Source organism: Falco rusticolus, chromosome 3 (assembly GCF_015220075.1).
Source record: "Falco rusticolus isolate bFalRus1 chromosome 3, bFalRus1.pri, whole genome shotgun sequence".
In the NCBI taxonomy this organism is placed as follows: domain Eukaryota; kingdom Metazoa; phylum Chordata; class Aves; order Falconiformes; family Falconidae; genus Falco; species Falco rusticolus.
The window spans coordinates 75,167,627-75,180,067 of record NC_051189.1 but is presented as its reverse complement, the minus strand read 5'-3'; the positions used below and the strand labels follow the sequence as shown (position 1 = coordinate 75,180,067).

At 41.9% G+C, this 12,441-nt stretch overlaps 1 protein-coding gene across 1 annotated transcript in view; it reads right to left on the bottom strand.

Moving 5' to 3' along the window:
* MOCOS (molybdenum cofactor sulfurase) overlaps positions 1 to 12,092 on the bottom strand; it is a 231,074-nt gene extending 218,982 nt beyond the window's left edge. Inside the window, exon 1 of the mRNA XM_037379578.1 lies at positions 11,858 to 12,092. Within this exon, the coding sequence (XP_037235475.1) occupies positions 11,858 to 11,987 (130 nt within the window). The 5' untranslated portion in view covers positions 11,988 to 12,092. The remainder of the gene's footprint in view (positions 1 to 11,857) is intronic.
* Between the last annotated feature and the right edge of the window lie 349 nt (positions 12,093 to 12,441).

Genomic DNA, 12,441 nt, shown 5'->3' with positions numbered 1-12,441 from the left:
CAGTTTTCTCCTCTGGATTCAGCTATTTCTATTCTCCAACTATGGGGAATTCAAACCACAGCCAAAAAAAAAAAAAAAAAAAAGAGATGCATGGTGACTACAGAGACCACAAGTCATGAAGATGGACTATTAAAAGAAAAAAAAAGTATAACAACTAATCTCTTGATCTAAAGAAGAAAAAAAAACCAAGCGAGTTCCCTTCCACACCCCACCCCTCATATCTGGAAGACTTTTATAACTATCAATTGTACTTATTTGACAAATTCTTACGCTGTTTCAATACAACCCATGTAAGAACCCATGTAATTTTTAGACACAGTAAATTCTACAAACATAAAGTTCAGGAGGCACTTGAAGAAGTGGGAAGTAGCCAAAGGCAGGTTTTCCTCTTTACTTTCTAATACCCACTCATAAATAGTTTTACATGTAATACTGAAATACAAAAACTGAAGAAGAACATTGTAAACTAACTGCTACTTGATTAGTTTAGTATGTAATCATATTTCTGCCACTCAAATGGAAGGAAACAGAAGCAGAAGTGGCTGATACCATAGGTTGGGTGTACCCACAAGGTATGTAACATTCCCATTTCAAGAACTGATCACACACTTTTGGAAACATGACAGCTGTCATGAGATTACTTGGTACTGTTTCCCCCACTCCAGCAGCGCTGAAGTTTATCCAGGAAGTGCTGCAGTGTAATCCTCATGATACTTTACGAGTACACCTATCCTTCTCTTACTTGCAGAAATGGAAGAAAAACTGATTAAAGTTCTGACAGTAACAGATACTTAATCTCTTAGGACCTGTCATGCTTAGTGATGCAAAGCTCAAAGAATTGACCAAATGCCTCCAAACAAGTGTTACACACTATGAACACTGCAACAGTCCACACATTCAAAGGAACAGAAGCTTTCATAATTTATTTTTTATGGGTAGCTTCAGCTCCCATGAGCTAAAAAGCTGGCTTCGCCTTTCATTAGAGCTAATCAGAATATAAATATTTCAACAAAAGCAGCTGTTTTTAAATTTGACATCTGGGGGGCAGGCAGGGGAAGATTTCTTCCAAACCTTGAAAAATACCGGATGGAAAGGAAACTCAGTAAAGAAAGTATTGATGTAACTCACTAGAATTTTTACTTTTCATCATTCGTGAAGTACTCAACCTCATACTATCACAGGCTCCTAAGGATAACCAAGAGGGTGAATTACAAGAGGGAGGAGTAGATGGCTTCACCCCTTAAAGAGCGTTTCACTGGACTAGACCCACCCTTTGGGCAAGTTGATATTGAAAAACAGGGGGTGGAGGGAGGATTTGTTTTTATAGAGCCTAAATCTCAAGGAGGGTTCCTATAGTGCCAGAGGAAGGCTTTGACTTCGGTCCCCACACCTCTCCTAGTGGGTCAGGTGAAGCTGGGGCCATGGTAGTGCTTGCCAGAAGACAGTCCTGGTTCCATGGCCCTGCAGTGCAGTGATGCCTTCTGTGCTCTGCAGATAAGATTCACCAAGCCTGAACATAAGGCAGCTCCTAAGAAAATCATCATTGCTTCTTCACTCCCAGAAGTCTGGGTTTTTTCCAAGTAGTAGTTTATACCCAAAGATCACTTTAAATTCTATTTTCCAACCAAAAACCCCTAGGCTGCTACAGAAATAGAAGACGGAAAGTTTAAAACTAAAACTTGACAATGAGCTATGAAAGTTACTATTGAAATAGCTTTTTGTGACATGAAAAAGGAATATTGAAGAAACTTACTTTCTGTCCCAGACATCTGCCTCCTTTCCCTGTCCTCACATCCCACCTCCTCCTTCAGCTCAGTGTTTTAGACACTAGAGGCTTTAAAGAATGCAACTGCAGTAGGAATCACCACTCATGATCAACTCTTCTCAAGGAATGTATTTCACAGTATCAAATCCTAAATTGTTGTTATGTTACAAAAAAAATGAGTGCTTCCCAAAGAATAGATACCCCTTATGTTGGAGTTATAATTGTAGTGTTTTTTTCATAGGAGAACCTCTTCAATGCATGGTAATCCCTTCAATGCTGTAGAGATGTTAGATAGGCGTGAGTACATCAAAAGCTGCTATTCTAATTAATGAAAAGTTAAATTCTCACCTAAATCCAAAACCAGAGCCTTTACTCTAGGTTTACTTTGCAAGAAAGAAAAAATAATGATTTTCTGTTGGTTAGAGAAGTTACTCTGTCACTCTGTAACTGATCCTGAAAGACAAAGAGCAGATACAACTGCTAGTGCCATGACTTTTTACTCAAATTCCACTTCAGTGAGTTTCACCTTAGCATGAATTTGGAATAGATTCACTGAAATCCACCATTAATTTCCCCAATAAATGACAGATTTATAGCTGTGGTTTCAGGAAGTTCTACATCAAAGACAACTTCCACCAAAAAAATGGAAGACAGAAAGAAAGACAGAAAGGAAAATGGAAAGTAAGATGGGAAGGTAAATTGATTCTCACAAACATTCCAGCTTTGCAAATTAATATGGCTTTTGGGGGGCATTTAATGTACACAGCAAGTGATTTTCCCATTAAAAATACCATAGTTTTTCTCTCTTCCTTCTAAATTTCTGATTTTGGTGAGTTTGGAGAGATACTAAGTTCGGTGACAGAATATTAACTAGACAGTTAATAATCCTTGAAACAGAGAGCTTAATTTCATTACCAGAAAAAAAAAACCTGCCTGCACCTCCAACAAATCAAAAATAGTTGTAAGCAGCAGAACAGAAAGGAGTTTGTGAGTTCCACTCACAGGGGTGCTCAGTTCCAAGAAAAAGGAAAGTCAGCTGCAGTGCCATTCAGATGTGTCACTCTCCTTACTTCCTTATTCCATCTTCAAAATACACCTTTGCAGATATTCCTTAAAAGTTATTTTTGCATTTTAATGTCTCTGGCATGTAATTTCATGTTACCCAAGCAGGTTTTAGTTTATTTCTTATGTACCACAAGTCTTCCAGTTCTAATGAATTTAAATGGTGTATGTTTTTCTTCATATATATTAGTATTAAATTATCTCCTTTTTAGAAGGGCAACAAAACTGTATTTGTATTGTTAGGCTGTCGCAGCAGCACAGTACCTGTCACTAAACATCTATGCTAAGGTGATAAGAAGAGGATTATTATCCTATTGCTATACTTCCTGACCGCCTTCCACAACAGGGTACTTCTCGGGCATTCACATTCTTAAGGGAATACATTTAAAAGCTGTTATTCATTAATCAAATGTTTTGTTTGGTTTTGAACACAAACTATGGTCAAATAACCACAGAGTACAGTAATCTATGTACGGTTTTGTCTGAACATCAATTTGGTCAGCTTCTCAGCTCTGCAATACCAGCTAGTTTATGTGCGCGGGGGGGGGGGGGGGGGGTGGGGGGGGGGCGGGGAAGAAGCACGTCCGCGGCTGGCAAAGGCTCCTTTTTTGGGCAGTCTTTAATTTTACTCCATTCAGTCCATCAGGCAGAGTTCTTGCTAAGCTAACCACTTTTATTTATATGCTTTTATCCAGTCTCATAAGGAGGCAACAGGCATTATCAAAGCAAATTGTCCATCACAACTGAGATCAGCCAGGGCACTAAAAAGTGTCTCCCATTCTGCTCACTGGGCTTATGCACTCCTAAGTTGATTAAATCTCTAACAAATTATCTTCCTAGCATGTGATGCATCAAAGAGAATTTTAAAAGTTGCGTACTGCCAGAGCTGCTGAGTAACATTTTGTTTTGTGAGAATTCCAATTGTTTATATTAAAAGAAACTATAAGCAGATAAACAAATAATAAAAATGTGACTCCTAGTCACGTGTTTAGTAAGTCACTTAACAGGTTACACTCCTTAATAAGTTACTTAGGAAATGAGCAGCACAGCAGATGAACGGTGTACTTTACTCAACAGCAGTACAAAGCCTTTTTTTTTTTGAAAGCAAGGCAACATACATTTGTGCCCATGACTGATACTATCAGTTCCAAATTACTGAATTATGACAACTTTAATGCACTGTGTGGCATGAACATAAAAATGTGGAAAATCCTGGGCTTCTGTTTCTTCCTCAGGAAGAAATTACAGGACAAACTTTCTGATACCTGTGTAACTTCACCTGACCTGTTCATAAGTTTGCAAAGGGACACAAACAGCAATATTTGGTGTTTAATTGTGCATTAATGAAATTAATTCACACATTATTTAATTAATGAATATTTGTTCAAATGAACTTCCTGCCATCTTTCCAAATTTTTATTTAGGACATTATTTTGCATACTGCCAGCAGATGTAAGCTTAGTGGTGTAATCATCCTTCCTCAGCCAACCATGTCACCAGAAGTTCACATACCTAGATACCTCTCTTTCAAGAAGGCACTAAGTGACAAAAATCTTGTCCAGTCATGTTCTTAGCTTTCTTTTAAAAGCATTTTAGATCCTGTTGCTCCAGGAACTAACCGGAATGAGCACAGAAATCACACCTTCTTTACTTCTCTTGTAAAAGCCATATTCCCCTGGCTGCTACAAGAAAGGAGGACTGAGTACAATCCTGAAAGCAAGAAAGTGGAAATAAAATAGCAGGGAGGGAAAGATTTACCTCCCAAAGAACTGCCTTCCAATCTTATACGTGTATTTCACATACTGGACAAAACAGCAGCTTCTGCTTTTTTCACTTTCCTGCATGATACTCACAACAGCTGCCTGCCTGGGGTCTCATCCCCATTGCAGACACCTCACAGACCAGCACTTCTCTACAGCAGGAAGACAGTGAAGGGGCAAAGAGTACAACAGCACAGAATGTAACTGGGCTGCCACAAATACTGGCAGGAGCATAACAACTTGCCTCATTAGCAATGAAACTAATTAAGTCTGACTTTTTACTGCTTTGTGGCCTGTCTTTATGCCTCCCTGCCCTAATATACCCCTGTTTCACCATAATTGTAACATTCCTTTCCCAAACCTTCAGTTCTTGACACCACCTTTTTTCACAATACCTCCACAAAACACATCTTCCTCCTAACTAATGTGACAGGAAGCAGTCTGTGGTTATAATAAGCAGACAAGGCAACACTATCAGCATTATTAACTTAGGAAGAGAAAAAAACCTTTACCAACGCCAAGCTGGCATATTCCTAAAAATAATCTTTTTTTTTTAAGTTCATTTTTTAAGTTCAGAAATATATTTAAAAAAAAAAAACAAAAACAAAAAACAAAAAACAGAAAACAAAACACCTTACTAGTATTTTAGAATCACATAAAGGAAAACATCTCCACTGGTGGCTTGGGCCAAGACCTTTATAAGAAGTCTGAGACATTTGAGAACTCAGCATCCTACTTCCTAAATATCACCTCCAAGTTAAGCATCCCACTAGCCTCCTGCTCTGCAAACATACTGTGCTGTCTACCCATTTATCAACCTCTCATATCAGTGCTTTTTATTATGCAGCACTCTGCAGCATGGTCTTCCTGAATTCAATGACAGTCGTTTCACATCCAGGCAATGCCTCTGCAGCATCTCTCTGATACCACGTATGCAATGAATCAAACTGATCAACAAAAACTGACCTCTCACCTCTGCGTTTGTCTTTTTGTCCTCAGACTGGAAGTACCCTTGAATTCTGGTGAGCAGCTCAGATATGGGAATTGCTACAAAAATTTCAAGAGCATGCCAGGTTCTGATTTTGCAGCGGAAATTCCAGTATAAGTGCAGGGACACCATAAGCAGATCCCATTGGTCTGAAAACTTACATATGCTCTTTAATTCATAAACTTACATTTCATATTTAAAACAAACCCCAAACCAAATCAGATATACATCATATGGAAATATGCAGAAAAAGGCGAGGAAGAAATCGATACCCATCTCACATACAGCAGCATCATAACAACGGAGGACAAACAGGAGAATCTAAAAGGAAGCAAAGGCAACAGAGGGAAGAAAGCACCACTGATGTGGGATTTTGTAGGAACAAGTTTTTGGTGCATTTCCAATTTTTGAGTAAGAGGTAAGAAAGCATCTGGTGCTTTTCTAAATAAAACATCTGCCTGTTTCAATACTTTCATGCACTAATATACATCTTGTGCAGACATTAATTTTAGAGATAATGTATCTTTTAATTAGAAGTGCAATTTTTTTAAATGGGTGGCTGATACCCTGCAGCATCTATGGAGTTTCATAAAGTATCTTTCCAAATCTATTTTTTTTTATCTCCACATGTTGATTTAAAAATCCTAATGTCTACATATGATTATTTCCTCTTGTGAAGAATCTAGTCCCAGCTGATCGACTTCATTTCTAAAATACACCTGAAAATTCCGAGTTCGTGTCAACTGTATCAGGTTTATGGGGTTTGGTATTTTGCTTTTTCGTTCAATGTTCCTGTATTTCAGCCAGTTTTAAACATCTTGTACTACGTCACATAAGTGATTACAGAGCCAGTGTAATGGTGCAGTGGACATCTTTATGTGGGTATTTCAACACCAAATTCAAAGTTAAAAATGGATTATACAGATACTACTTTGAATAAGACAATTCAAGAAAGAGAAGACATTTCCTGTGTCTTTCAGGGATTTTTTTCTTTCCTCTAACTAAACTTTAGTAACTAAGTAATTAAAACTTTATTCAGTGCTGAAATATTACCATGCCAACATCATTGACTACTCTTCACTAAGAGCTAGGTCCATCACTAAGAGCAAAAGAACACCCAGCTCTGGGTGATCAATTAAACGATCAGTCCTGCACAGAGCAGACCACCAACAGCCTTCTAAACCCTGAAATGCAAGAGAAGAAATTCCTGAACAGTACCTGTTACTTCCATGTAGGCAGAGGAAAACATCTGAAACTAACACACAGTTGCTATTACTGCATTAGGCATTAAATCCACTTTGTGTTCCATACACGCTTCCTCTTTGATATCAATTGTTAGGTAATAGCTTAGACAACTACTGCTGACTTGAAATCAACAGAGAACATTAATGCTTTACATAAGCATACATATTGTTTTTTACAAAACAATTGGCAGTACTTGTGCAATTACACTTCCCATACCACAGCTTCTTTTTACGACACCTTTTCCATCCACTAAATGCACCTTCCAAAATGTCTTCTAGCATTTCAAACTGTCCACCAGCAACCTCCTTCAATAAATATAATTTATTTTGCTTTCTTTTCCCTCCCAAATTGGAAAAAAAAAATAATAAAAGTGTTTCACAAAATCAAATCACGTTGTGACAGCGGGGCTACAGAGGACAGAAGCAGGTTACCAGCCAGAGATCTCACAGTCGCTGAGGAGAGTGACCAAGACTTGCAGTGGTAAGAAGAGGAGCTCTCAGCTCACAATTAATTATTGCACCTCACCACAAAATGGCACATATCTTGCTTCTGGTTCAGCATAGACCTTAGAGAACAATCAATCAAACTAAATTTATCCCTCTTTATCAAACTTCTTTAAATAGCATGATGAGACGTGCATATTGCTAACTTGCTCAAAGAACAATATTGCTCAAAGAACCTAACTATAAAAGGTTTTGCTGAACACACACACTCAGTCTTCAAGAATAAGAGATTTAAAAGAAAATATTCATCCACAAATAAAAATTATTAATAATTAGGAAATGAGCAAAACATAACAAACACAAACAGAAGACAGCTACCAGATCAAACAGAACAAACAATCAAAACAAAACCTCTGTGGATGTAAAAAAAACCACAAAAACCCCACAGAAATTATTCCAAATCTTTATTTTTTTAAAGGAAGAAACCAATCTCAGATACAAGGCTGATAGAATTTCTCAATTGACAAGGCAAGCAAACTGGCACAGCAGTAGAGAAACTGAGGTTACGCCTACATTTGCAATTAACAAGCGAATACAACTCTTCAGGCTCACGGTACACTCTTCTTCTCAAGTTTCACAAAATGTGAGCATCAGCTACCTATCAACAAAATTACTCTGAGCTGACACACCAAAATGCATTTCCTACTTCTGAAATTCAGCCAAAACACCAAACTACCCCAAACATGACAAAACAGATAGGCTTTTCTGCGCTCAGAGGACAGAGTTGACCTTTGCTAACCAAGCCACTAAGGACTAACTCAAAGTGCACGGAGGAGATCTGCTTTTCCCATTCTCCCACTTACTGGAAAAGTCAGTGCAAACAATTAAACCAGCAATATAAGTAAAAAGTTTTAATTTTGTTTAAGGTCAGACCGAGCATCATTCCTTAACTGAATAACAGAATAAGCTCTCGTACAGGTGACCTGTTCGTGGGACATCATTTGACTTCCAAAGAAACAAAGGCCAATTCTCCTACTCAAAGCTTAGTTTGCCTTTCCTCTCTGTTTAACAGGCAAGCTACATTGTTACTGTTGTATGTAAACACAGACATCACAAATATGCATACTACTATGTTAACACATGATTTGTCACATGACTGTTGAAGTACAGAACGGTGATTGATTAGACATTAAATATGACAGCGCATCTTACCTCAGTTAAAAGACTACCTTAAAATAGTCAGCTGCCCTTAAAACATACATGATTGCTAACACGCACTGTTTTTTATTTGGGGGATGAGTATCCACTGCTTATCGCTCTTGGAAAGCTCCCACTGAAATGGACACAGCTATCTTAGAGGAGAATACTGGCACACAACTGAAACTGGAAAGTTATCTTGGGATTAAATGCTGCATCACAAATCATGTCAGCTTTTTCTTTTTTCAAACCACAATGCAAACTGAAGCTGATATTTTCTTTGCTATGATAAACATCACAGAAGCATATTCATCCCCATTACTTAACAACAGAACCTATAAACTCCCGCTGATTTCTTTATCATTTTCTAAAGCACAATTTACAATCCTACACTGCAGATAAGGGTACGCTGCTCACAAGATTAAAGTCAAGGTCACATATTGCACATACTCTGCTGCCTGTGAAACAGGGATCTGTTTCACAGGCTCCACATATATTTTTAGAAGGGCCTGCTCTAGCCATCAGCTAACAGCCCTTGAATTACAAAAGTGAAGATAAACTTTGGCTTAAAAGGTAAAATTTAAGGCTTCTGTGCCAAAACAGACAGACCCCTGCTGATTCAAGGAAGTAAAGTACTTCCTTTTATCCCTCCAAAAACCTGAAGGGTAATTCCCCAACACAGTCACTATGAGCCTAACTTTCCTTCAGATGGAGCCAAGGGTGAAATCCCAGATTTTGACAGGGCAACAGGTAGACCACCTTTGAAAAATCCTGTTTTTATAGTATGCCAGTAGCCAGTGTTCCCCTATATACATCTGTTGTACCTTCTCCTGAACAGGCACTTGTGCAACTATTCATACTAGAACTGCAAGAGAAGCGCAAGTACCATGCCAGCAAAGGTTTATAACACAGAAAAGGTTTCTGCCTCCCCCAGAGAACACCATTTGCACAAGATGTCTTTAGTGGATGCCACCAAATAACAGCAATCAGGAAGAAGCGAATACACTGATATGCAATAATTACCATTATTATTACATGCTGCTTACACAAAGATGACACTTCCAAAATTGAGCATTAGGCTTAATTCATGGATATCTAGAGAGGACTCCAAAAAATTGTGTTCACATAAAAAGTGAGCAGCAAAATCTGGATTTTTATCCAATTTTAATGACGGGAAGATCTTTGAGGCATGCCCCAAATAAACAGACAGAGCAAGACATTACTGTTACCTACCTAAAAATAGAGCTCATGCTCTTCTGCCTAGCGGAACTAGTTAAGACTTCTTTCCTAGAAGGGATTAAATTGCAGCACCTTTGTGCAGTAGGGGGACACACAGCAGAGGTCAACCCTATGACCAGCTACCAGGTTCCTTAGGGAATCAGCATTCATACAACCAGGACTTACCCATAATGCTGACCCAAGGCCTCCAGAGATGTAAAACTTCTCCCTCATCCCCTAACCTGCATGTTCTAGCAGTTCACTGAAAATGCTTAAGTAGCTAAATGCCTGAAAGACCCACTAATTTTTTGTAAGTCACTTAGAGAAGGCCCCTTTATTTACTATTGCTGCTGCCAACTGGTACAACCACCTTTTCTTTGCATTATTTCAGCAAGGCAACAAAGACCTAGAGCTTTAAAAGACATTTATGTAACAACAGCAGTGTGCTGAGACCTTCAGCAACTGGGGATACAACTACATGGCTAAATAAAGGGAGGCCAAGGAATAAGTACAAGCAACATGCTTATCATCCATACTGCTCCACCATCAGCCAGTTCCTCTGTCCTGGACAAGTCCAACTAGTCAGATACAAGAGACACAGATGTGTAAGGCAGGGGACACAGCCTTACACATTTTGTCTGGGAATCTGTCCCTGAACACCCTTTATTTGGCACTACTGGCATCCCTTGCACGCACAAGCTCTTGACTAGAGGAGATATGGCCCTGTTCTTAAGATAAGAATCCCATACAGGACACCACGTGTATGTACAGTGATCAGTTAAGGACACTGATCTTCTTCATGGAGGTCACAGGCTTTCAAGATGAATGGGCACATTAAAATTCTGAAGGGGAAAACAAAGGGCAAAAGGAATTTGCAACCGAGGTCACCTTACCATAGACTATTATGTGAATTCAACTAGCTAATATTATAACAGATTCTATTTTATAGCCTGTATTTGGTTTTATTTATCTTTTTCTGGAAATATTCTGAATTATCTATCAACCACAACTTATTTTAATAGGTTGCGTGACCAAAGTATAACTCAGTAGCCTACATTAGCCAAAACGTTTTTAAATGGAGGCAAACTCCTAACGCTCTGCCTTTGTAGTGATCTCCATTTGGGAACCCAGACTGACTGACCAGAAATCGTTTATTAGCAGATACGCTTTATTTCAAAACTGAGGAGCCTCATGAGAAATAAGCCTGGCTCTCGGAGTGTTGAAAAGTCATCTGCCTAAATGTCTAAACAATGTTCCAGTTACAAAACACCCACTTTTCGTCATCTGGCCTGAATTCTGAACAAGCAATCTCTTGTTATCAAACTTCCACTGATGCAAGTAATAGGACTAACACCAGACTGTGAAATTAAGTCACTGAACCTTTGTTGAAGTTCCTCAAACTGCTGCTTGAAATTAAGTTGCTTTCCACATCTTTCTAAGAGAATAAGTGTAACTCCATTCTTTACTAAACACCTGTGTGCGAGAAAGCCTGCTCTTGCATTTGATCACCGGAATTCAAACAAATGGCAAAGAAGAACAGCAGCACGAAACTCAACAGAACCCGTGTGGTTTAAAGAGCGGTTTCAGGACATCCAGATCCACACTATTTACTCTGCTCTCCAGTCTTGTTCATTTCCCAAGTACTCTGAAGTGCTAATATCATGGACATTAACAACTTCTTCAGGTAAAATGGCTTATTGTAGTGTATCCATCACCATTAGATTTGAAGCAATATATTCACGCAACGTTTGATGCTGGGGGAGGGGAAACCTATATAAACCCGCAAAAGTAGTTTACACATACTTGCCTCGCCACAAACCTTCACTAGACAAGGCCTGTTGTACCATTTTAACTTCCCTCCCTCCCCCTTCCTCACAGCTCATTTCACGACTTGTTGCGGTTCGTCAACGCCGCTGCTGAGCCCCCGGCACCCCCGCGGCGCTGCGCCGGAGGCGGGGAGGAGGGGGCGGCTGCACCCCCGCCGTGACGCTGCGGGGCTGCGCCGCGGCCGCCGCCTTCCGCCCGCCCCGCCCGCTCCCCCGCCGCGCCCCGCACCGGCAGTTTCCCGCCCACGGGCCGGGCGAGCCGGGCCCGGCGCAGCCGCCCCCGCCCACGGGCCGCCCCCCGCGGCCCCGCCCGCCCCTGCCCGCGCCCCTGGGCTGCGCCGGGCCCGCGGTACCTCTGAGCCGGGGGAACTCGCGCTCCCGGAGGCGGCGCAGGTCGCCGCCGTACCCGTACTGGCACCCGGCGGGGCAGGCGGCCTGGAAGGCGCGGAAGGAGAGCAGCTCCCCCCGCGGCGCGCCGGCCATGCCCGGCTGCAGGCGGGAACGCGGGAGCGAAAGTGACAGAAACGGCAGCGCGGCTCTCCGCAGGCCGCCGAACCTCCCCGCCGGCAGCACGGCAGGCGGGCACTGCGGCCAGCACGGCCCGGCCCGGCCCGCCTCGCTCCTCCCGCTCCCGCCCCCGCCAGCCGCCCGGGGTGCCCGCGCCCCGCCTGCCCGCCCAGCCCCGGGAGCGGCGGCGGGGCCGGGGCTCGAGCCAGGCAGGGCCCGCCGGTGGCTGGGGCCGGAGCACAGGGAGGCGGCGGCGCGGGGCGCGCTACGGAGCGGGCCGGGCGGCGGGTGCTGGACGCCACCGGGCCGGTCGTCCGAAAGCGGCGCCGCGCCGGCCCCGGCCTGCTCCCGCCGCAGGCAGCAACGCAGGCGGGTCCCCCGGGCCGCCGAGCCGGGCAGGGCCGGTCCCATGTGAATCCTCCCGAAGGAC